A 24,011-nucleotide genomic window follows, 5' to 3' on the forward strand; every position below is an offset into this window, starting at 1 on the left:
ATAAACTTTGCTTCCTCCCTTGCCTGTTTAAAGAGTAGCTGAAATTATTCCTTTGAAGCTCTACAATGAAGTCAGCACTGCCCTTTCTTTGAAGAACAAAACGCACACGTGGGTGGTGGCCCCTCTGTCAGCTTCTGAGGCGCACACTAACCTGGATCCTGTGGCTATGTAAGCTGTGCCAGCACACATCTGACAATTAAGAGCGTGAAGCTGGATTGTCACCTGCTCCCTGTGCGCTGTGTCCCCTAGGCTCCTGTGCCAGCAGGACTCAAAGGTCACTTGTCCAAGCAATGGCTGCTTCTGGCCCTGGGTTGTGAAGCTTTTAGCTGGACCTTACTGCCCATGGTTCTTGCTGCCAGCACCAGGCAGGCGGCTTGGCAGGCTGCAAGCCCTGGCAGGGCTGGTTGCTATGGGCTCACGCTGCGGTGAGGCTATCGGAGCTCTCCTCCCCCTGCCCAGTGTTGCAGAGATGCCAGCAAACCTCACACGCGTTAGAAAACAACCCGCCACCTTTATTAAATGTGTATTTACAAGCAGCAGCAGATCCTGCAGCACGAAGCACTCCTCTCCAGCTGTTCCTGACAGCGCACAGCCTGCTGCTCGGCCGGGACACGCTCAGGCATTCACCCGGGGGCTGGAGCCGGCAGCACTGACGCAGCAGGACTGCTGCACTTTGAAAGACCCTTTTTCCTCTTGAGAGCTCAGCCACTGCCAGCAAGCTTCTCCCTCTCCAGAGATGCTTAGCTGGCGGCAGCAGTCTCCCATTTCCCTGCAGTCACACAGTCAGCCCTGTGCAAAGCACAGCAGTCCTAGGGCTCAGCTCTGGGCCAAAGCAGCTCTGTTGCTCTAAGAAGCCAGGATGTTCCCTCAGCGTCTCTTAGCAGCTGGGCAAATATCTTGATTGAGGCATTCTTTGCAGCGAGGATTCACGGGCAGGCAGGTCTGCTGGCCAAAACCCACCAGGAGCCAGTTTATCTCCCTCCAGAGATCCCTGTAGTGAGAGGAGACTGTGAGCTTTCTGACACAGCTGCTCAGAAGGGTTAAGGAACAGATCATACTTTTAAATGGACAACTTTCACGCATTGCTTTTGTTCCTCTTGGTTGCCCAAGCTGCCTCTTGCTAGAAACAGCCCTTCTAGCTGTTCCTGAGCACTCCGAACATGGCAGGGAAGAGAGGCAGAGGACAGCCACACAAAGCACGTGTGGGCGTTCTCTTGTGTGAATGCCAGATGTGGAGACATGACAGACTGGGGAGCCCTACCTGTGAGCTGGCATTTGATACTGAAGATTAAGCCTCAGTGAAGGCCAAAATCCAACCGTGGCCTGCCACTGCTGTGGCCGTTAGACTCAGCAAGGTCCCGTGCAGAAAGTACCTGGCTTGGGTCATAATGCATTTGTTTAGGCAAAAGAGCATGGCACCAAGGCCTGCAGGTACCTTCCTGGACTAGTAGTGACTGACACACACATCTGATAGCGGGGAACCCACCCGGCAGCTGAGATGCTGCCGCAGCAGCCCTGTGGGAGAGGAGAGACACCTGCAGACAAGTCCTGCCATAAAAAGGAGGCACTGAAAATGCCATCGGCAGGACTGCGTGCAGCTGTGGATCCTCCAAGTAGGGGCATGGTATCGAGGAATGAGGCTGGGGGCTCAGACCTCACCTGGGCAGCCAGTCCTCCAGCGCCACCCGAGTTTCCTCAGGGTATCTGGTCTCCTTCTTCACCCACTTCAGCCTGTTTGTGATCCTGTGCACGTGGGTGTCCACAGCTAGGAAGGGAGAGCCCAGAGTTTAGGTGGGGGGCAGGCACGCCTGAATGGAAGGAGCGCAGCCAGGGCTGTTTGTCACAGCAAAGCAGGTTCAGCACCCTGCAGCAGGTTTCCTCCGTGGCCCTGCAGCAACACGGCAGGTGAAACAGAAGGGGAGGCTCGCCCGCAGAACAAACAGGCTGGTTTCTTCCTAGGCACAGAGCCAGCAGCAGGCAGGGTGGATATCTCATACCACGCAGCTAGCTACACGCTGACACAATCTTACAGAGCCTTCCTACAAAGGTTTCCGCACTCTGATCTAGCAGGCACAGGGCAGCCTGTCCCGGGTTCTCTTCCTCTGGGTGTTTCAGCTGATGTTACGCAAATTGCAATCTCTGCCCCTTAGTTTACCCAGATGGAAAACACATTTCATAATGCCTACTAACACAAGAGGGTTTGTGAGGTTTAAACAAATGTTTAGAAAGTGCTTTGAGCTAAAAAGCTCAGAATGCAAAGTATATTATTGTTAGATCAGCAGCGATAAACCTGTCTCTATGGCTAATTGGGCAAAACCCAGGAAACTGCTGTAAACAGGAAGACTAAGTCTTGCCTCCTAAATCAAAACTGAACACACAATTATTTGGAAAACAGTTGCCTAGTTTGGCTCCCACTGGACCTCCCTCCCCCACAGCAGGGAGAAAACAGCCCCCAAACACTGCTGACTTGCAGAGGAGCCACATTTTGCACAGCGGGCAGGCACCAGTGGGGCTGCAGGGGTCAGCTGCTGCCTGCACTGCCCTGGGGTTGTGTGCTGGCTTTAGTGGCCTGCAGTCATCAGGTGGCACCGTTACTGGCCTTCCCAGGGCCCTCCATTAAACTGCAAATACTCTTGGAATATTAATCTGTCCCCAGGGTCCCTGGGCTGTGCTGATCTCCCAGCTCCATCTGCCGGCTGCTCAGTGCAGCCCCGGCCCCATTCCTGAAGGGGCCCAGCTGCAAGAACTAAAACATCAGAAATTCAGTACCTGCAGGTTGCCTCAGACCGTTTCTTTTTCCAACTCATTGTGAATCACTGATTTCAGCCAACTGGCACTGCAGACTGAGCCTTGCTTCTGCCCTCTTAAAGGCTTGCCAAACACAAAAATCCTAACCAAGATTTGTTTAAACAGAAACAACCTTGGTAAAAAACAAAACCAACAATAAACCAACCTCAGACTATCCTAGAGCTATCTGCAAATCACAAACGTATCCTCAACGCCCTTTCAGTTGACTCCAAGGAGATTTCAAAGTGTTATTCTCCTAGTACATCTTTTGGGATGCCTACCCAATTAAGCAATACTTGCTCTGCTTATCAGCATCTGAGTGGAGGGAGTGGAACTTGGGAACTAGGGGATTTTTCCTTCAAATTTTGGGCAAAACAGTTCATTAAATCCTAGCAACACATCCACTGTGAGTAGCTGCACCCACACAAATACAAGATATAGTGTGCAGATGACTAAATCAAAGCAATAGGGTTAGGCTCCTCGGGCAGGCAGCTTGCAATGCATCCCCTCTACCCAAGAATGGATTGGGCAGGATTTAGGAGGAGAGGAATGTGGAAAATACAGTCCAACGTACCTATCCCAGACACACTGTTCCAGGCAATGTTCATGGCCAAGTGGGCCATTTTGGGCCCCACTCCTGGCAGCTTCACCAGCTCCTCCACAGTGCTTGGTATGTCGCCCCCATACTTCTGCTTCAGGATGGCCGTCGTCTGCTTTATGTACTTCACCTTGTTCTGGAAAACCAAGGGGAAAGGCAGAAAAGACAAGTTGCCCTCCAATGCAGAGAAAAGAGACAAACAGCTCAGGAAAAAAATAAAACCATTCCTCAGTGTGCGTTATGTGTGAGGCCAGGCGCTGGAGTTTGCAGAGGGGTGGCAGAGGTCTTTGAGTTCTCCTTGAAAACACTGAAAGCTGATTAGCTCGAGCCTCCTCTGCACTCTGCAGGCACTGCAGCAAACAAGCTTGCTGTGAATACAAATTGCTAAAACCAGCATAAAATACAGCCTGTAACTCGACTCCAGGGAAAAGATCACTGCGGGGCATGGAATAGAGGCTGAACACAGGCTGGGGTAAGTCTCAGGGGCAGGGCTGCTTCACACCCACCTCCTGCCTTCAGCACCTGCTTTCAGCACAGCCACGAGATACAGCCTGCGAGGGCCAAGCCACCCACCCCATGTTCCTCTCCACGGCTTCTGAGCCGTTTCTGTCAGCTACATGGGAGCTGAGGATGGTGGAAGAAGTTCCTCCACACGCCTGTCGGGTGCTGTTGCGGTCCTGCACTCACCCTCCAGAAGCCTACAGGATAAATGATCTGCCCAAGCGTCACATCATCCATCTGCAGAATGCTGTCAACCGTGAGGCCGCGCTGCCTGAGGCGCAGCATGGCAGCAGACGTCACCTGGTCCTTGGTCTGGCTGGAGAGCATCAGCGACAGCAGGACTTGGTAGCGCATGACCTGGGGGAAGCAACAGGGAGACACCAAAAGGCTCAGAGAGGATCCTGCTCTCTGGGGCAGGGTTCTCCCAGCACCATCTTTATTCCAGTGCGCTGTTTCAGCCATATCCATCCATACCAGAACGGAAGGCTGAAACAGGAATCGCCTGTAACCTTTCACTGCTACCACACAACAAAGGGGACAAAAAACCACCTTCAATCTAAGCAGCCAGCATGCACAGAAGGGCAGAGAACAGCTACTGTGTGCTGGGATAACACATCCAAGGACACCAGTGCTTGGCCACAAAGGGCCAGAGTAAGCTTTTCCTGATAATGGGATTCTCAGGAGACCCCACAGGTCATAGAAATACAGATATCTGTTTATTATTTATTTTTATTTTTAATATGTATAACTTGTGGTATAGAGTAGTTTTTGAAAATCCTGTTCTTTTTCCGCTAGGCACCAGTAGGAACTGAGTATCTTGCTCCAATGAGCTCCTTGGGAAACCCAATTAAAAATTTTGGGTGTCAGAGACCGGGAAATGGAGCACAAAACCCAGACGTCCCTCTAACGACATCAGAAGTCGTGTGAAGCGTGTTGGTGCTGCACTGAGGGTTACAACATCCACTTTATGTTGGAAGCAACAACCCCGCTCCCCTGGGGTAAAAACTTTATTTCCTTGTCAGGCAGGATCCCAGGCTCAACGCCAGCCAGGAGGGACGTGCTCCCTGCACTGCAGCTGTACCTGCACAACCCTGCCGAGCCTGCCCGTGGGATCCCCGTGTCCCCTAGCCCTACAGCCCTGCGCTGTGCCACATCCTTGCCTCGCTCTGTTTTTTGTACCAATGCAAATGCTGCCCTCAGCAGGAGGTGCCATTTGGGGCCTTTGATTGTGTTCCCAGGCTTGAGGAGCACGCTGCCGTCCCAGCACGACCCTGCCTTTCAAGACCCCGTCCTTTAAGGACGACTGTGAGAGAGAAGGAAGACAATCTATGCTTCTGTGCTGCTCTGAAGAGCACAAAAGCGGCCTGGAAAGTTTCTTCTCAGCTTCCCTCACCTTCTCCCTGTGCTGTTTTTCCTCTGTATTAGGGCCATCTTGCTGGATATTTTCCTTGGGCTCCTACAGAGATTTTTAAGAAAAAAGGAACATGCCTTCATGCCCTGCAGCCTGCCACTAAAGACAGCTGTAATGCATTTTCAGGATTTCTACTCTAAAACTGTCTCATTTTTGCCTGTTCTTGGTTCAGCCTGGTAACTCTGCTGACAGTTTAAGCTGAGGAAAAGGGCACTTCACAGATGTCTTTGCTTGCTGCTAATGCCCAGCACGGGCTGAATGTGAGCAGAGAACTGACAGCACCCAGCACCACGACATGGGGACTGCCTGGAGCCCCCGAGCCAGGAGCAGGAGAGGGAGCAGCCAACTCTCCTCCACCAGCAGGACAAACCACTTCTCTCATACGTGTGCAGTAACCTCTGGTGGGCCCATTCCAGCCCAGAATCCAGACGTGCCCTGCATTTATTCTCCTGCTCTGTGCTTCCAGCTGCCCGTGGGGCAGAGCGGGGCAGCAGGACGCCGTTACCTGCGGAGGAGCGCTGCTGTCATAGCACTTCTCCACTCCCATCTCATCCACGGGAGCATCCCTGGCCCTCCTCATCTCCCGGATGCGCTCCAGCTGCTGCCTCCAGTTCTCGGGCTCCCATCTGGGCCCCGGGGGCTCGGGTTCGTAGGCGATGGCGCTGCTCTTCCCCCTCCTGCTGCGCTTCGGGGCGCTGCCAGCGCTCGGGGCCCGGTTCGCTGAGGGAGGCAGGAGAGAGGCGTGAGCCCGGGGGCCACCGTTAGCCACCAGAGAGCTTCCACCACCGGCCCTGGGAGCCCCCGGGACACCCCCGGGGCCACCGGGGCGAGGGGCCTGGGGCTGGGGGGAGGCCGGTGCCCAGCGGGGCTCCGCGTCCAGGCCCCCGGGACCGGGCAGGACGAGGCCGGGGCAGGCCCTGGAGCCCCCCCCGGGGCCGCAGCCTCCCCCCCCGCCACCGTCAGGGCCGCCCGAGCCCCCTCAGCAAGGCCGGGGCCTACCCCGGGAAGGCCTCGGCCTCCCCTCCCCGTACCTCCGGGCCCGGTCCCGGCCCTACCGAGCCGCCGGGCCGCGGGCCCCGCCGCACACATGGCCCCGGGACTACCGGCCCCAGGCCCCCCCGCGCCGGGACGGCGACGGAAGCGGCGGGGAAGGCTTCCGGGAGGCGGGGGGGGGGTGTGGGGGGGGAGAAGCACCGGGGCCGGGCCTAGCGGAGGGTGAGCGGCGGTGGCGGCCGGTGGAGGGGGGGGGGGAGGTCTGAGGGGACCGGGGAGGACCGGGGGGGGAAAGGGGGGGACCGGGGAGGGGCTGGGGGGGCTCTGCTGAGCCCCGGGGTTGTGGCACGGGGGGGGGCCGGGGCCTGCGCCGTGCCCCCGGGGTGGGATGGGGGGAGCGGGGCTGAGGCGGGGGGAGGGCGGCGGGGGGGCCTCAGGCGGGCTCCTCGCTGCTTCGCCCTCCGTGTTCGGCTCCTGCCTCCTCTAAACGGGCCGAGGGAGCAGGGCTGAGGGTAAAAGCCACGTTCTGGGGGTGGCAGCGCTGGGCTGGGGGCTGAAGGTCCTTGCCTGGGCCTCCCCCCCCCCCCCCCCCCCCCCTCACTAACAGCAACCGATCTGTGTGCAGGGGCTCGGCGCGGCGATGGCAAAGCCTCAGAGCAAGGATTCCGGGCTGAAGGAGAAGTTCAAGAATCTCCTGGGGCTGGGGACGTCCCGGGGAAGTTCAAAGTCGTCGGAGGGCAAGCAAACGGAGTTTATCATCACTGCTGAAATACTCAAGGTGACTGTGGTCGTGGTGGGGTAGGGTCTGGATCACCTGGAAGGCCCTCACAGGAGGGCTTGCTCATTCTCCTTTCTTTTTTGCCATTTGTTCCCCCTGTGATCTCGCTTTTTTACCTTCTCTCTCAGTTCACTCCAGTGAAATGGATGTAGAACTTGTGAGCTTTGAAGTTGCAGCATGTTAATTATTCGGTGTTTGAGTAGTTTAGGGGTGTTTTACGACGTGATGTTATCCCCTGTTCTGTCAGGTTGCAGGGTGTTTTCTCAAAATGTGTTGCTTGGCATGCACGGTCCGAGCTTGGTTAAATTTATGTAGTGGCAGTTAGCGCAAGCTGGAAACTTTCTGTTTTATGAAGATGTCATGGGTTTGTGGGAAAAAAAAAGATTCCAGTAATTGGTCCAGCAAGTCCGTAAACAGAACAGTTGCCACACAGGGAGGAAGACACATACAAGAGAGAAAGAGACCAGAATCCCTCACTGCCTGTGCTGGAGCAGCTGTGTTGCTGGAAGCTGGAGAGCCAGACTTATATCCCTGCTTTACCTGCCTGCCTCCTCTGTATGGATGGATGAGTGCTGCAGTTGGCGAGTTATTAACTTTTCTAAAGAAAATGAGATGTTTTGACCTTTAGTGCAAAGCTGCTTGGCTCAAGTTCTGTGGCAGTTCTCATTCTGACAAATCGTTGTTTGCTCATGGAAAAAAGTTTCTGGAGAAATTCCTGAAAAGCTCCAGTAATAATGACTAATAGTTAGATCATTTTGGGCAAATGTGTTTGAAAACTCCTTTTTCAAACATCTCGTGATCCCCCTTGGGAAATGGATAAGTGTTTCTAATAAGATGCGCTTTTAGCTTATTTCTCCATCTCTTTCCAGGAACTGAGCATAGAATGTGGATTAAGTAATAGGATACGAGCGATCAGCCAAATCTGTGAAGTGGCAAAAACCAAAAAAATCGAAGAGGTAGGTTTCAAAGTGTGTGGTGAATGTTTGAAGCTTGAAAATTTAAACAACAGCTCTTGGCCTATCATAAGAGATTCCTGTAGTTTAATTCAAATTGGTAATCCCAGAAACAACGTTTTGTGCTGTCCAAACCTGTGAAGGGGTGGCCCACACGCCAAGGACATTAGTCTGGTCCAGCCTAGCAGCTGCAGAGCAGAGAGCATGTAGCTGACGGGCTTCTTGAACTAAATGGAAGGAGAACGCTGCCTGTACACAGGCTTGATCAGGACAGCTTGCTGGAGATGATGTTAATCCTGCAGGGGAGGTGCTTGCTTGCTGTCTTGTTAATAAGCAACTTCAAATTGGTTTTAAACTCATGTTTAAGTGAAGGTTTCTGCACAAATGTGTGAAAGAAGAACTTCAGGTACTGGGGTGTGGGTTGTACAGGCCAGGATTTGGTATCACACATGCTTCACCTGAGCTTATGACTGGCAAGGTGAGAGTTTCCCTCAGAAAAGGGAACTCCAGCCATGAGATCCCTGGAGGTCTTGTCCATTAACGTGCTGTAATTAATGACTAGCCTCTACTGGGTGAAGATCCCAGAAGAAGCTTACCTGTCCTACTACTGCCTCTTGCATTTGTTTTCAGCATGCGGTGGAAGCTATATGGAAAGTGGTAGCCGATATGCTCCAGCCAGAGCGCCCAGCTGAAGCCAGACACGCTGTTCTTCATCTGCTGAAGTCAATCGTTCAAGGACAGGTGAAAACAAAGTCTAGAAAAAACACTGTACTTGAACTGGGGTTCATGCAGAGTATGACGTGAAAAATATCGGGCAACTTTTTCCTCTGACTTTCCATGTTTCTTTTTTTTTTTTTTTGGTTGTGCTGAGTAAATGGGAAGAGGCAGCCTTTTAACTTAAATCTGCTTGACTTTTTTTTTTTTTTTTTTTTAAAGAATACTTTGGGTTAAGTTCAGGAGTAATAAAACACAGTTTTATGCTCTTTGTCCAGACATATCAGTCCTAGTCTGCAGCCATTTCTGATGTTTCAGCATGTCAAGTGTGCAAGAGGTTCTGTATGAAATGCGTTTCTAGCCTGGCCAAGTTAAGCATGCTATGAATTCTTCGGATTTCACAGTGTGCTATTCAAACACAAGACTGTACCAGACCAAAGTCCTACTTTTCAGTATCCTGAAAAAATAAGGGTAGATGCCTGGGAAAAAAATAGGTATCAATTCTGTTTTGTTCCTGTTTTTAAATGCTCTCTTGACAGTGCAGTCTGTTGCAGTTTCTTTGGTTTACTTGTGCATTGGATGCTGTCTGTATTGCTGGACAAAATGCTTCCAGGCCCTGAATTCTGATAAATAAATGTTAGAACAGATTGAGAAGTCCTGAGCTATTGTCAGTAGCCAGTAGAGATGAAAGTATTTTCAAGACTTTTGTAGCCTGTAGGAAAATAAAATCATTTCAAGCATCAATCAAGCTTACTGCTACAGACCTTGATCAGGTCCAGGTCTTTATTTATTTATTTTTTTACTGACACTGTCATTTCTCTCTCCCACTTTTCTTTTTTTTTTTTCCCCCCAAGGGTGAGAGATTAGGAATTCTCAGAGCACATTTTTTTAAAGTTATTAAGGACTATCCCTCCAATGAAGACTTGCATGAACGGCTTGAAGTGTTCAAGGCTCTAACAGAGAATGGGCGTTACATCACTTATTTGGAAGAAGAGTTGGGTGAGTATTGTCTTTACCTCTCTTAAATTTTCTGGGAATAAGCCAAGGAGCAGGTATTCAGTGATAAAAGAAACAGGTAGTGATAACACTTCTGGGTAAAAAGCATAGTGTAATGATTTGTTTTCTTCCTTTAGCTGACTTTGTACTACAGTGGATGGATGTTGGTTTGTCTTCTGAGTTCCTTCTGGTTTTAGTAAACCTGGTGAAATTCAACAGCTGTTATCTGGAAGACTATGTAGCTGACATGGTCCAGTAAGTTTTTTAACCCCTAAATGCTTATTCTTGGCTTTTTATGGGGCAAAGTTGCAGATCAATATGCAGATTAAGTGGAATCTTTTTCATCTGATCTGGATCTCTTTCATTCCAGGTCATACCTGTCACTTCTGACAGATACTTGATTTTCTTGCAATGTTCAGATTCATTTTAGTTTAAAGTGTTGCATGTGTTTTCCCCATTTCATGTGATTAACCTGACCGCATTGCTTAGTCTCACAAGGGGTCTCTGTCTGCTATTTTATTAACATCGGCATCCTGAGAGGTCATTTAAGTGCATCTGTAACCTGTTTATAGAAGGTTGTACTGTTCCTAGGAATGTTATCAACAAAGCCAAAGGGGGGGAATGATAAGTAAAATAACACGCCAGTTTACTTGTCTGTTTTGTCTTTGTAATTTGCCTAAAATCATATTAAGCAAACAATTATAATTAAATGTTCTTTCCTAACAGCAAGATATGTATCTTGTGCATTCAGACTTCATCATCTGTGGACATAGAGGTCAGTAATTTGACTCTCTGAGTACTTTGAGAGTTCTTTGAAAATCTTTGAAACTGTATCTGCTACAAACAAAATCAGATCATCAGACTCGCATCCCAGTTTATTCTTATCTTAGAAGAGAGTTAATACGTTATAAAGTGTTTGTAAGCCATCATCTCTCTTATACAAATATTAATTTTATTCTAAAAGAAATAGAGCATGCATAAATTTGATAAGCAATTCAGTTTGTCAACAGTGCTTTTTATGTCTTTCCATACTGCACTGAGTGAAAAAAGGAAAAAAAAAAAAAAAAAAAGACAAAAAAAGACATATCTCTATCCCCTTTGACTTCCAGAAGATTTCCTGGGTCTGTCAGCTTTAAGTTTTGACCCATTTTGATCCTAGAGAAGTGTATAACCACTTTATCTTTCTCTTTTCCAAAGATTTCCTTGCAAGTCCTAGATGCTGTTGTTTGCTATAATTGTCTGCCATCAGAGAATCTGCCAGTATTTATCATCACTTTGTGCCGTACCATCAATGTAAAGGAGCTCTGCGAGCCATGCTGGAAGGTCAGAACTTTCTTGTAGCTTTGTTTCTAATGACTTCACTGTTTTGGACTCATAGATGAAGGGCCATGTGTGTGCAAATGTTTGCCATGAATTTCACTTTGGTTTTAAGTTTAAATAAATTAATAACTGTTTCAAGTATTAAGGGATCAGCATGCTGTTAGTGTGAATTCTGTCACTTCCATGTAACATATCTGTGCTTCTGTCTCAGCTGATGTGATGGGCTACTTTTTCTGTTGTGTGGAAATGGCATGGAACGCATTCACTTACCATAAACAGTTTCGGTTGGCCTGCTGACTGCATATTTAGGCTAAGGAGCATTTTAACAATCGGAGTGTCCTCTTTGAATTTGCAGCTTATGCGCAACCTTCTGGGAACTCACTTGGGACACAGTGCCATCTACAACATGTGCAGGATCATGGAGGACAGGTAAAGAAGGTCTATCTAAACAAATCCTATCAATTTTGTCTACCCATTGAGGTAGACAGAGAATCACTGATTTCAGAGGAATAGGCTGAAAGTTGTGGTGTTTAGAAGTGAATCCTAGTTATGCTGCTGAAATGCTCATTTTTTAGCTTTTCTGAATTTATTTTTCCTTCATTTAAAACTAAAATCATACTAAATGGTTTGTTATGTTTAATGTTTATAAATTGCTGTGCAAGTCTCAAATGTATAACAGCTGGTAATTACTGCTGTGATAGTTTGTATTCCTGTTGAGTCTTGTGGCCTAGCATGGTCTAAGGTTTTCTTTCCATCTGTTCACAGAGCTTACATGGCGGATGCTGCACTGCTGAGAGGAGCTGTGTTCTTCGTTGGGATGGCTCTCTGGGGTGCTCATCGCCTAAATTCACTCAAGAACTCCCCAACTTCAGTGCTGCCTTCATTCCTCAAGGTAAGATCGGATGCTGGAGGAACTTTTTAACCAGGTATACATCCAGACTTGCACAGATTTAGAGCAAAAATGTAGTCCCCTACACCAAAGAAATCTTTTTGTGGCTGAAAGGTAGCAATTGGGTACGCTGGATGAAGCGTAGAGAAAGAATAAAACAACAGAGGTTTTAGGTTTAAAACTGAGGCCTCCTTCTAGAGTATCTGTGTATCTCTGTTGGCCAGAAATGCAAACTCTGAATTCTTTTTATAAAATATCCGTGTTGTGGTTGCTAGTTTAAAAAATAAAAATCAAGCAAAAGCTTTCCCTCTTTCTAGAGTGTGATACAAAAGTTTGAGGGACGGTGTCCTCAGAGCTCCATTAAAATTTTCTTGTCCAAGTGGATCAGGCAGGAGTTTGTAGCTTTAAAACCTCACATGCCTGTTTTCAAGACGGGGCTTTATTTGACATCTGATCTACAGCTGCTTGCAGGAAGGTGCAACCACTTCATTAAATGGTTCTTTGTTTTGGTGTTTGTGTATATTGACTTAGATTTATTTATTACTGGCCTTCAGGCTAACTTCATACTGAGCAAGGCATCTTTCATTTGAATTTGAGAGGGTTTCTGACCATGACTTACCAACTGTTAACTAACTGAAGCACTTTGTATTCCAGGCCATGACATGTCCCAATGCAGTTGTATCTTATGAGATAGTTCTGTCCATAACACGTCTGATAAAGAAGTATGGGAAGGAGCTGCAGGCTGTAACGTGGGATATCCTTTTGGACATCATTGAGCGATTACTGCAACAGCTGCAGGTAAGTGTTGAGCCTATCTTGATGTGCTTTCAATTAAAAGAATGTGCCATAAATATTTTTGAAAATTCCTCTCCTGTTTGTACACTCTAGTGCACTTTGAAGTCAGATGAAAGTTTCATCTTATTCTCGATTCTGTGGCTACCAGCTGAGTTTTCTGTTTATATTTAAAAGTTAGTACTTTCTGGTAAAGTAGAAGTCTTTTAGGAATGTTTTTGCCTTTTGTTTCAGAGTTTAGAGAGCCAAGAACTTAAGTCCATTGTACATGATCTTTTGACTACAGTAGAAGAACTCTGTGACCAGAATGAATTTCATGGCTCTGAAGAGAGATTTTTTGAGCTGGTGGAAAGATGTGCTGATCAGAGACCAGTAAGACTTTCCCTGTTATCTTCTTTCTTTACGGCCAGTTGAAACAGTTTTGTTACTCAGTACAGCTGAAAACTGCAAGTCCTGAAATAACAAGTGGTTAGAAAACATCAGCAAGGACTTACCTTTTGCATGAACCTTGTTCTTAGAGGGAGGACAAAAAATGAATGTGTTTTATTTGTTTATACACTAAAAAAAAATCTTAATCTTTCCATGAAAGGAATCTTCTGTACTAAACTTGATAGCGTACAGAGCACAGTCCATTCATCCTGCCAAAGATGGTTGGATTCACAACCTGCAGATGTTAATGGAGAGATTCTTCAGGTATGAAATCATAATTCTATGAATACAAGGTACTTTCAAATGTTTCTTGCTACCTTTCCATGTTAAGTAACTTTGTTTTCTGAAGGTCTAATGTTAGTGAGTGACCGATAATAAGTATGGTAGTTCCAGGGCATAGTATGTGAAAGAATTTTGTTTAGCAGAAGAAAATCTTACCACTGAGTTATTTGTGTTCCTTTTTTTCCCTACTTTCCTTTATTTCCATTGGATGGTGCTATTCCAGTTAACTTAGGCAGTTACGTGCTCCACTGCACAGCACTTTATGGTTCTGACACCAAACAAGAATTTACTGTTAAGCCGTGAGGCTGTATGTGGTTATCCAATATTAAAGTAGTACCTGTCTTTGAATTGGCACGCCTAAAAATATTGTTATTGCTCTAAAATACCAGCGTGCACCAATAAAAAACTTGTCTCATTTGTGAAATGTTGCTGAGGAACAGCTTGATCTTTCTGCTGTGTGTTTGATTTTGAATTTCCTTGCCAGAGCACTTGTTCTTCTGACATACACTTCCTAGTTTGGACTGGAAGTGGAAAAGCTGCAGTTACAGGTTTTCAGCAGTAGTAAAAGCTGAATTGTAGGAAAAAAGTTGAATTGGGATTCTAGTTTCCACTTGTTCTTGAATCTGATTTTGTATGTAGAGACATTAATTGAAGGCTGAGTTGCCCTCTAACAGTTAGTGTTCTAACTCTTAAAAAATTTCTTAGTTTGATTTAGTTTTATTTTCGTTTTCTCTTCTTCCCCCCTCACCTAAATACCAGCAACTTCATTTCACTCATCTTGAATTTGCTCTTTCTATTTTAGGAATGAAAGCCGTAGTGCTGTTCGTATTAAAGTTCTGGATGTGTTGTCCTTTGTACTGAGTATTAACAGACAGTTCTATGAGGTATGTGTTTATCTGTTCCTGATGATTATGTGTGAGATCTTAAAGGCTTTGGCGAGGCGCGTTTTATGGTGTCATCTCTGCCACTGAAGAATGCACAGAACTGTGCTTTAGATGTTGAACACAACAAACATTGCTTTAGGAGAGCTTGCCTTTCAATTGCCCTTAGCTGAGTAAAGGTCTGTGTGACTTGCAGTGGGAGCTGCTGTGAAGTGTTTTGAAGACATCCTTGTTCATGGATTCACTTCCTTGTTTTAAAGTCATTAATTCCATATACGTCGTGTTTTGGAAGAACAGAAGGTTAGGGTGAGAGATGATGAGTTCATTTAAAATCTTTGTAAAAAGGTGAGGTCTGAACAGAATCTGATGTGGGTAGATTGACTTGTCTTGGTGCTTCCAGTTTAATTGTGATCCAAGATGGAAGCTGTTTGAGAGAGGAGATGTCTTCAGTTCCTCGGAATGTACCCAGAGTGTGTCAGAGGACAGAAGGGGCAGAGGTGCTTCTTGGATTCGTTGAAGTTTTATGAAAACATGAAAACCTGTTACTGTCATATTTCCTGCCTGTCAAAAAAAAAAAAAAAAAAAAAAAAGCCCCACAGAGTTCCCTTAGCCCAGGCTCAGATAAGACTATTGACGTTGTCTGTAGAAAAGATGAAAGCCAAAACATTGAATCCAAGTTCAACAGAAGTGTTAGATGTTTGGAAGGAGGGATATACAGAAATACTTAACTGGAGGGAAGAGGAAAGATCAAGGAACCGAATGGTTAGTTGAGGAACAAGCCTGATACCAGTGTTGTTTTTGTTCTGTTTGCCTCTTTAACATGCTGACTGAAAAACTGACAGCAAAATGTACGGATTTATTAAAGTCTGTTCTCTTGCAGGAAGAGCTGATAAACTTAGTTGTGATCTCTCAGCTGGCTCACATTCCAGAGGATAAGGACCATCAAGTTCGAAAACTGGCCACTCAGCTACTTGTAGACCTTGCTGAAGGCTGCAACACGCATCACTTTAACAGCTTGCTTGATATCATAGAGAAGGTGAGGCAGAGTTTGCTCAACTGTCAGTAGCATCATGACGGCTTTTGCCAGATCCTCTTATAGTGGCTGAGGAGACTAACCCATGAATCTTACGACTTGCATGGATCAGCAGGGTACTGGAAAATTGCTGGGTTTTATAGATGCAGGCACGGAGCACAGAGCTTTCAAAACCCTGTGAACATACATCCAAGCTATGTGACAGAGCTTGCAGAATTTCCAGCAAGGGTGAATTTCTGTGGTCTTGTTTGATCTTCCAAGATAGAATTAAAGAAAAGTTGTGCTGTGGATTTAAAGTGTTGTGTTATATTTCTTTTTTTTATTATTTTATTTATTTATTTATTTATTTTAAACAGGTGGCTGCACATTCTCTCTCATCTCCATCTGAACTGGAAGAGAGGGATTTGCTATCATATTCTGCTTCTCTGGAGGATGTCAAGACAGCAGTTCTTGGACTCCTGATAATTCTTCAGGTAAACGTGGCAGAGTGTTAAACAAGTGTTCTTCAGAGTAGTCTTCTGCTAGACTCCATTGTTGTTTTTTTTTCCAGACAACTTCTATTATCTGCCTTTTGATCTGCACACTTAAAAGTTTAACTTTTCTGGTCACTTCTTTTGTTTCGGGTATTGTGTGACTGCTAAAAGTTTTTTTTTTTTTTTTTTTTTTTTTCTCTTAATTACCATTGTACAGTGAATATGAATGCATTTTCACATATGGAGGGCAGATGTGTTCATAAGCTGTAGCAGAAGGAGATTGGCTCCTAACCTTGAATAGATCCACTGTGTTTGGGTGGCATATCCTGAGATACAGTTGAAGCAATTGCAAAGAGCTGTTTGTTCTGAACACTGCCCTTCTGAAGCCAGGCAAAGTTGCTCTGAAGTCTCTGCAGAGGTTCTGACTAGATTGGTCTGTTCATCTTGCTTTCAGGAGCAAGTCTTAGCTGTGTTGTTTTTGAATTCTCAGTGCAGATACACGTTCTGAATAACCAGTGTCAGATTGTGTTAGATTGTGTTTCTGTTCCTTTGTAGACAAAACTCTACAGCTTGCCTTCCAGCCACGCAATGCGTGTATACGAGATGCTGATTCACCACGTCCAGCGCCACTATATGTACGCGTACAGCCTACCTGTTGCTAGCAGCATCAGATTGCAGGTATGAGCAGTAACCCGTACTTGTAGGTCAAGAGCTGTGTGCTGTCTCTGGGAATCTTGGATTGCATGTGGGCAGTGTGTTCTGTTGAGCTGGTCAGAAGCAAAATTAAGCATTTCTTGGCTAGTAGGAGTACAGAACTAGCCACAGCATCTGGAAAAAATCCCTTTGTGCCTGCAGGTGGGAGAATGGGAGGTGGGAGAGTGTGTGACTGGCTTGGGTTTTTAGTTACTCCAGTGTCTTGTCTATTGCAGGTATTTGATTTCCTGCTGATGCTTCGAGCCGACTCCCTCCACCGTCTTGGCCTTTCCAACAAGGATGGAGCAGTGAGATTCAGCCCTTACTGTCTATGTGAATTTGTGTAGGTTTCTCATAGCATTTAGCAAATGCTGTTTTCAGAACTATTCTACATTCTTGCATGAGTTTAATAGTTCATCTCCAGTTTGTCTAAACCTTCCAAATCCCGATGAATCTCTTGCTAGGCAACTCTATAGTTGCAGCTTAGGATGGTCTCAACTAATAACTCTGTGCTTTTTCAAATGACTTGTCTACAGAATTACCAATCCCAGACATGGAAGTTCTGTTTCAAAAATTCACAAAAATGTTTGCAATTTCCTGTCTGGAACCAGTGCTCCTATTGAGATTTGATTCAATGATTTGTACAGATCTGGCTATTTTAATTTTATAGTTCGTTCTGATGTTTCCTGTGTAACATACCACAAAGGATACCTCTCTAAATTTGCTAGGGGTCTGGATAGAAAAAGCGTTTATCCTGACCAAACCAAAACCTTGGTCTACTTGGCAATCCCATGTTTTTTAATTGCAAATAGTATTGTGTTGCTGTTTGGGTATCAAACTAGCTACCAAATAGGGTAGCATTGTAGGTAATATGGATAGGCTGTTCTTGTCTTCATTTTACATTACATTATTTTTCTGCATTCCCATGTTGCAGAGAAGCAGAGAAGAGAGCTTCTGAGAAAAAGCCAACTGGTACGCTCTCTCCACCTTCAGGAAGTCCCAGTGTGCCTTCCCAGAACACCACCATCCGTATAGGGCATTTGCCATACTCGATGGTATTTGGTGTCCTTCTGCAGTGTTTGAAGCAAGTATGTCCCCCCTTAATGACAGCTACCATCCTCATATGAGATATGTCAACTGAAAATGTCTGGCTAGAGAATGCCATCCCAGAGAATCTAAGTAATGCCTAAAAAGCAATACTTAAATCCTTCTCCCTGAGCACCTGTGTGTAGTTGTACAACTTCATAACCACCAGTCGGAGCAGCAGTTCAGCTCTTTAGGAACTCAGCAAGGCTTTCATTGTGCTCTGCTTCAGAGCAGACAAAGGCAAAAATGTATTTGTTAGGACGATTCTTTGATCTTTGTTTATTTCTGAAAGGGCATTTGAAACTAAAAGAAACTGTCTAATTGCAAGTTTTTGAAGTATAATGAAAATTGGTAAATTTTCCAGTTGCTAATGAAATATATGTGTAATTTGCTCATTAATGCTGGCTTTGGACATCGTTGCGTTCTGAGAGGGTGTCTTGCTCTGGAAGCTCATTTATACTAGTGGTTAGGAGAGTTGAATTCTGGCTCTGTCTGGTTGAGCTCAGTCAGGTCTGGATACAAGTCGGTTTTCAGTTTTCAGTATTGCACCTAGAGCTGGATGAAAGACAGGCAGTAACTTGTGACAGATAAATGTCACTTCTTTTTATGTAGCTACCACGGCAAGAAATACATCTGCCTAGGAAATGGTATGTCTGGAATGTGATTGGTCTTGCTTTCAAAATGAATAGAATTCATCATACAAAAATTTTTCACCCTATTTTTTTTCTTTCTTTCCAGGAGACAGATTGGAAGGTGTTGAAGTTGGTCCTCAACAAATTGCCAGAATCTCTCCGCTATAAAGTGCTCTTTTTAACTTCTCCTTGTAACATAGACCTCCTGGCATCTGCACTGAGCTGTATGGTAATGTCACATGCCCTACTGATATATAATCATCAGATTCTTAGTTTGCCTGATATTTTTTGGAATTTTTTTCTTCAGTCTAGTATTCTGAAGTATAGTATTTTTAGTATGTTATCATGCTTGTTGTCAGTCCTCACTCACCCTCCCTTTTTGTGAGGGTTGTTTTAGGTATTTAGTAATCGGTCTTTGTTCTTTATATATGTATTATATATATATATATATACAGACACCTATGCAAAGGTGGCTATGGGCAGTGCCTTTCCACTGCCTTTTAGAGAGTATTCTTAGTGTAAGGTGTTCTAACTTAATGTGCTATATCAGCTCACAGACAAAAAGACGACTGACAGGCTCCATGGTACCCCAGAAGGCTTCTCTCGCACTGATTTGCATCTGGCTGTAGTACCAGTGCTGACGGCATTAATATCTTACCATAATTATCTGGACAAGGCTAAACAGGTAGGGGAAACTTGTATGTGTCAGGGGGAAATGACAGGGTTGAGTCTGTGTAGGGGAGTATTTCCTTCTCTTTCACTTTTCTAACTTTGCAGCAGTAACTGTCTGGTTAGTTGGTTTCACTGTTCTCCATCTATACCTATTCCCCCACTCACACATTGCTGAGTGACTTTACCTTCTGCTGGAAGACCCTGGTAAATGTAAAAATTGAACAGAAAGACACAAAAATTGTCCCTAAAAAGGATTTGATACATCCCTGTATTTAATCAGAAGCTTAAGTAATAATTTCTAAAATTTCTACCTGATTATGTCCCACAGTAAGATTTTGGCCTAGAATACATGCAGCCTCTTCTAGGATTCTGGTGCATTTTGGATAAGAATTCATGTGTATCATACAGGCCTTATGGTAGCTATACTTTGCAAATTATTCTAAAATGCTAATTGAAGTCAAGAGATATGTCACGTTTTTTCTTCCCTGCATTATGACCTTTTTCTTTTTTTTATTCTTCTAGCGTGAAATCGTGTACTGCCTAGAACATGGTCTTATTTATCGCTGTGCGAACCAGTGCGTTGTGGCACTCTCTGTCTGTAGTGTCGAGATGCCTGACATCATCATAAAGGCACTTCCTGTCCTAATAGTCAAATTAACCCACATTTCTGCTACAGCCAATATGGCAATCCCTCTCTTAGAATTTCTTTCAAGTAAGTTGTAATGTTCCTCTATGTTTGATCTTCTACAGTTGTAAATGTTTTGTTTGCATTGAATATAAGTATTTTGGTTGCATTTAGTCAGCAAATTCTTGTTTTTTTGGTAATTCCCTTTCACCATCCTCAAAATATCAATGTTTGATCATCTCTTAATTGTTATTGCTTTTCTATTTAAGGCACTTGCACACACTGAAGAAAGAGACATGTTTTGTGCAGTGCCACCGTACAGTGATGGGAAATACGAAGCTGTTTTCTCTGCCTTGTTGCTTACAATTTAAATAGTGCGAAGTTATGCCATGATGTTAGTATTCATGTCAGTTGATGATTTAGAAGAAACAAAACAATTCAAATTAAACTGAATTCTGGTATTGAACAGCTCATGTTCAAAGCTCACCTGTGCTGGTTTTCTTCTTGAACTGTTCTAGCTCTAGCAAGGCTCCCTCACCTCTACAGGAACTTTGCAGCAGAGCAGTATGCCAGTGTGTTTGCCATCTCCCTACCCTACACAAACCCTTCCAAGTAAGTTCATAGCAAACACGCTTCTTCTCCTTCTTCATCTGTAAAATAAAGAGAATAAGATAAGCTTTTTTTTGTAGCACTCGGATCAAGGTTATGTATTTGATAGTCCTCATTCTGGTATCTCTAAGCCTTTTCTGAAGGTGGGACATAATCTCCTCAGACAAAATGTCTGTTTTTCATAAATAGAACTTTTTTTTCTTGAAACTTACAGTAGGTAAAGGAGTAGTTCTATTTCTCTGATAGAAAAGTCCCTCTGTTCACTTCTGGAATGGCATCATATTGCAGCATGAAACTCTGTGGAGATCTTTTTGCTGTTTTAGGTTTAACCAGTACATTGTTTGCCTGGCCCATCACGTGATAGCTATGTGGTTCATTCGGTGTCGCCTTCCCTTCCGAAAGGACTTCGTCCCCTATATTACAAAGGTAATGGATACTACTGAATCAAACAGTACATAAATTAAAAGGACAGCTTATACTGGTCTGAGAAGTATAAAGGTTCTGTTTGAAGCCAGAGAAAAGCTCATTTTCTTGTTAACTTCTTTTTCAAGACTAAATGTGAGTTCTTGTGCATTGGCCAGGATTGTGGTCTTTCAGCTGCAAGTCCTGCTCATTCCAGCTGTTACTTGTTTGTCTCAATTGGCAGGGTTTGCGCTCGAATGTCCTCCTTTCATTTGATGACACACCTGAGAAGGACAGTTTCAGAGCTCGTAGTACAAGCCTCAATGAGCGGCCAAAAAGGTAAATAATGTTAGATTCCAGGAGGGTCTTGTGTTCCCTGTTCTCGTGCTCACACCATTCCTGTGTTTTTTGGAAGGAAGCTGTCTAGTTATCCAAAATCTGACAGTGCATTTAAGCAAGCAAAGTAAACCTCTTTAGGTCAGGGGATTGGTAAAAGACAAACTGAGTTTGGTAAGAAGTTGAAATCAAATGTGTCTGACAGTCTGGTAGTACGTATGAAGGCATCACTGTTCTGTAAGTTTTTAGGCTAAGGTGTGGGTTTTTTGTGGTTAATTTTTGGAAAGCAATGGTTCTTTCAGGTACACTGCTACCAGAATAGAGAAGGGTAATACCAGAAGTAGTAGAGAACCATATTCATATTGTTAGTATTTATTCCTTTTAATAATTGATCTCTAATGACTATTACAAACAATCGCGAGGTAAATTATGTTGATTAGCAACCTGTATAAATTAAGATAGCAAAAAATGTGTTTTTCCATAGTGATATCACTCAAGTCAATGTGCTGGGTGGCAGACAGCTGCCTTCTCTGTGGCTGAACGGCCTGATCCTTTTTTTTAATTTTGAAAGCAGTAAGTCAGTTTTAAGCAAAGCCTGGTATCTTTAGAAGTCAGAATGTACCTTGTCAGTAGTCTTTCAAAGTAACATTTGCAGGGATGGAAGAGTATTGGTTGGAAGGCATTCAGGGGTTCTCTAATGTCCTTTTACCTGTAGGACATACCTAAATTGGTTCACTTAACTTGCTTCAGTGTTAATATGCAGTACGCATCCAGTGGCATTTGAACCCTGGGGAAAGTGCCTCTACTTTAACTGCAAGGCTCAGCGAGTATCTTGCAATGAAGAAACACCATCCCTGCCCTAATGCTATAGCTGTAAACCCTGTTTTGTGTTTCATCTCTCCCATCTCCTCCTCTTTCATTCAGAAATTTGGAAGAGAAGCCTTTTGACACTTGTCTCTTGAATTAGAATTTCAGCTAAGCTTTTTTTTTTTTTTTTTTTTTCCAAAAAAAACCTGTTAAATTCAACCAGGTTGGAATACTACTGTATCTAAAGGCTTTCGCTCATGCTGCAGGATCACTTTCATAGAAATCTCTGCTGAGGAGTGTGGGCTGTACTCAGACAGCAACTTGAAACACCAGAATGGCAGTGATGCCTCTGCTTTCGAGTTTAGATTCTAGCTAAATGAGAGAAGAAACAGCTTTGAGCAGATAACTGCTTCCTTGCTTGAGAAACTTGTGTGCTTGGGTTTTGTGCTTTGAACCCTGAAGAATAAGCATTTCTCTGCTCTAGCTAAGGTGCTGGGTGTTGAAAGAGATGAAGATTCCAACAATTTTCAAGGCTGCTGAATGGCAGTGTTGGTGTAGGTGATTATCTCAGTGTGGGTCTCTGCTCTCTGTGGTCACATCTCCAGTTGTGGCCGAAATGTAACCTGTCAGAGGTCAGGGGGAGGAGGAGGAGAAATAAACTCTAATCCATCCAGGTGACTATCTGAAACGTAATCATTCACTGAAAGGAGGAGAGCAAATAAATGATGTTTAGGAAGAGTCAAAAGGGTTAAATGGGTATCTTCATTTTACATAAGGCAATGTGAACTGCTGAACCAACTGTTACCTACCTATTGGTGCCCAGCCAGGCATGCAGCTCAGCTGTGACTAATTGAAGTGCCTCTTAGATGTTAATTGCTGTCATCTGCCACATGTGGTTGGCACCAGACAGTGTGAAGGCTTATCTTCTTTTCTGTTCCTCTTGAAAGTCAAGTGGGTTATCTTGATCCACCTGAAGTAAGATAGCTTATTTGACAAAAGCATCATGCAGTCAGCAGCAGTGGAGAGGATGTTTGCCTTCTTGTCCCCGCATCCATGCAGTGCAGTGCGAGAAGGATCAGTTTCAGACAGGCTGAGTCTCCCCCAGTGTCTCAAGATCTGAGCCAAGGGACACCTCTCACCGACCCTGGTAAGTTTTTGTGGTTCAGAGTTGAAGCTCAGGCTCAGGCCAGACCTGACAATGTTAGATTCCTGTCTCTCTGGGAAGAATGTGCTGCTACCTGGTACTGGTAAAGCATTTTAGGATCTGGGGATCTGGTCTTTGTGTAAGTAGCCATTTTATTTTTTTAGCTGTGCTGAATTGTTGAGGTGAGATAACACAAGAGCTGGCAGAACTGCACAAACCTTCTCAGACTTGAGAACTTTGTGCCAAATTAGCAATAAGATTCTCTTGCCTTTGTTTAACAGTTCAGTATTCCAACAATCATTTCAATCAGTTTTTTTGTTTTAACCTGTACTAATTTCATTTGTTTTGTAGCACATTTAAAACCTTGTTTTCAAAATGTGGTTTGTCTTTTTAATGCTTTCAGCTCTGCTTGTTTGTACGTTTTAATTTTTATTTTCCTTTTTTGGCATTTGTTTTATTTTACATCACCCTCCGGGATCCCCCAATATTGACCCTGTGACCTGTGACCTTTCAACCTACATCCCTTCAATGATTTCCTCCCTTCCTGTGACCTCTTATGGGGCTTGGTGCTTCTCCACCTAGTAGTTTAAGACTAGCCAAAAATGCAAAGCAAGGCTTGAATAACTCTCCTCCAGTGAAAGAGCTGAAAGAATCCTCTGCAGTTGATGCCTTCCGATCCCGCAGCATCAGTGTGTCTGAACATGTGGTCCGCAGGTAGAGGCACTTTTAAGTGGGGAGAATCCAAGAGCAATTCAGCACTTGGAAATTTTACTGCAAGGGTGGGTGGAAGCAGGGTGGATTTGCATGTGGGATGCTTGCATGACTTTGATCCACACTAAAAAAAAAAAAACCTGCTCCTGGCCACAGTCTAGGTTTTGGGAAAGCATCATGGATATTCCATGGCTTCCCAATACTGGCTGTTGGGCTGCCACATTGCCCCGTGTGTTGTGTATGTCTGCTTTGCCCTGTTCTCTGATGCTTTTGCAAGAAAAAAAATCGATTTGTAAAATATGGTGATGGGGAAAAAAAAAAAGAAAAAAAAAGAAAAAGGTTGCATTCTGTGTAAGTGAGCATACTGGTTAAAACCCACTGAAACTTCAGCTTTCTAAGCAGTGACTTGCTGCAGGAGATGCTTTTTATGCTCTGCCAACTTAAGTGCAGGCCCTCTTTCCAAA

At 44.7% G+C, this 24,011-nt stretch overlaps 2 protein-coding genes across 6 annotated transcripts in view; one reads left to right on the top strand and one right to left on the bottom strand.

Annotated features, from left to right (window-relative positions):
* Positions 1-491: 491 nt before the first annotated feature.
* NTHL1 (nth like DNA glycosylase 1) lies at positions 492-6,437 on the bottom strand. Of its 2 annotated transcripts, none has more exons than XM_084295836.1 (6): positions 6,353-6,437; positions 5,803-6,017; positions 4,073-4,243; positions 3,362-3,521; positions 1,660-1,765; positions 492-991 (listed from the first exon to the last, which is right to left on the bottom strand). In XM_084295836.1, exons 1-6 carry the CDS (start codon positions 6,384-6,386, stop codon positions 868-870), a joined length of 810 nt encoding a protein of 269 aa, XP_084151962.1. In that variant the 5' UTR covers positions 6,387-6,437; the 3' UTR covers positions 492-867. The 2 variants fall into 2 exon arrangements, with proteins under 2 accessions (XP_084151962.1, XP_084151961.1); XM_084295835.1 differs by having other exon boundaries at positions 6,329-6,419.
* A 43-nt stretch (positions 6,438-6,480) lies between these two features.
* Positions 6,481-24,011, top strand: part of TSC2 (TSC complex subunit 2) — a 37,033-nt gene continuing 19,502 nt past the window's right edge. For 2 of the 4 annotated variants that reach the window (XM_084296062.1, XM_084296064.1), the window contains exons 1-26: positions 6,481-6,512; positions 6,916-7,068; positions 7,938-8,024; positions 8,652-8,762; positions 9,590-9,734; positions 9,869-9,986; positions 10,458-10,506; positions 10,929-11,054; positions 11,407-11,480; positions 11,817-11,943; positions 12,595-12,738; positions 12,967-13,104; positions 13,322-13,425; positions 14,246-14,327; positions 15,205-15,360; positions 15,714-15,830; positions 16,386-16,508; positions 16,760-16,866; positions 17,458-17,611; positions 18,348-18,470; positions 18,792-18,926; positions 19,436-19,625; positions 20,057-20,150; positions 20,471-20,573; positions 20,794-20,888; positions 23,419-23,550. In XM_084296062.1, the coding sequence (XP_084152188.1) occupies positions 6,931-7,068; positions 7,938-8,024; positions 8,652-8,762; positions 9,590-9,734; positions 9,869-9,986; positions 10,458-10,506; positions 10,929-11,054; positions 11,407-11,480; positions 11,817-11,943; positions 12,595-12,738; positions 12,967-13,104; positions 13,322-13,425; positions 14,246-14,327; positions 15,205-15,360; positions 15,714-15,830; positions 16,386-16,508; positions 16,760-16,866; positions 17,458-17,611; positions 18,348-18,470; positions 18,792-18,926; positions 19,436-19,625; positions 20,057-20,150; positions 20,471-20,573; positions 20,794-20,888; positions 23,419-23,550 (2,972 nt within the window). In that variant the 5' untranslated portion in view covers positions 6,481-6,512; positions 6,916-6,930. The remainder of the gene's footprint in view (positions 6,513-6,915; positions 7,069-7,937; positions 8,025-8,651; positions 8,763-9,589; positions 9,735-9,868; positions 9,987-10,457; positions 10,507-10,928; positions 11,055-11,406; positions 11,481-11,816; positions 11,944-12,594; positions 12,739-12,966; positions 13,105-13,321; positions 13,426-14,245; positions 14,328-15,204; positions 15,361-15,713; positions 15,831-16,385; positions 16,509-16,759; positions 16,867-17,457; positions 17,612-18,347; positions 18,471-18,791; positions 18,927-19,435; positions 19,626-20,056; positions 20,151-20,470; positions 20,574-20,793; positions 20,889-23,418; positions 23,551-24,011) is intronic. The other 2 variants (XM_084296063.1, XM_084296065.1) reach the window with 1 other exon arrangement.

The sequence above is a fragment of the Netta rufina genome, assembly GCF_964035555.1.
Source record: "Netta rufina genome assembly, chromosome: 15".
Classification (NCBI taxonomy): Eukaryota; Metazoa; Chordata; class Aves; order Anseriformes; family Anatidae; genus Netta; species Netta rufina.

Coding starts and splice junctions, on each gene's coding strand:
- NTHL1 (XM_084295835.1), bottom strand. CDS start 6,386: ATGTGTGCGGCGGGGCCCGCGGCCCGGCGGCTCGGTAGGGCCGGGACC. Junction 6,018..6,328: donor GGCCGGGACCGGGCCCGGAG/GTACGGGGAGGG, acceptor TGCCTCCCTCAG/CGAACCGGGCCCCGAGCGCT. Junction 4,244..5,802: donor ACAGCAGCGCTCCTCCGCAG/GTAACGGCGTCC, acceptor TGCTTCCCCCAG/GTCATGCGCTACCAAGTCCT.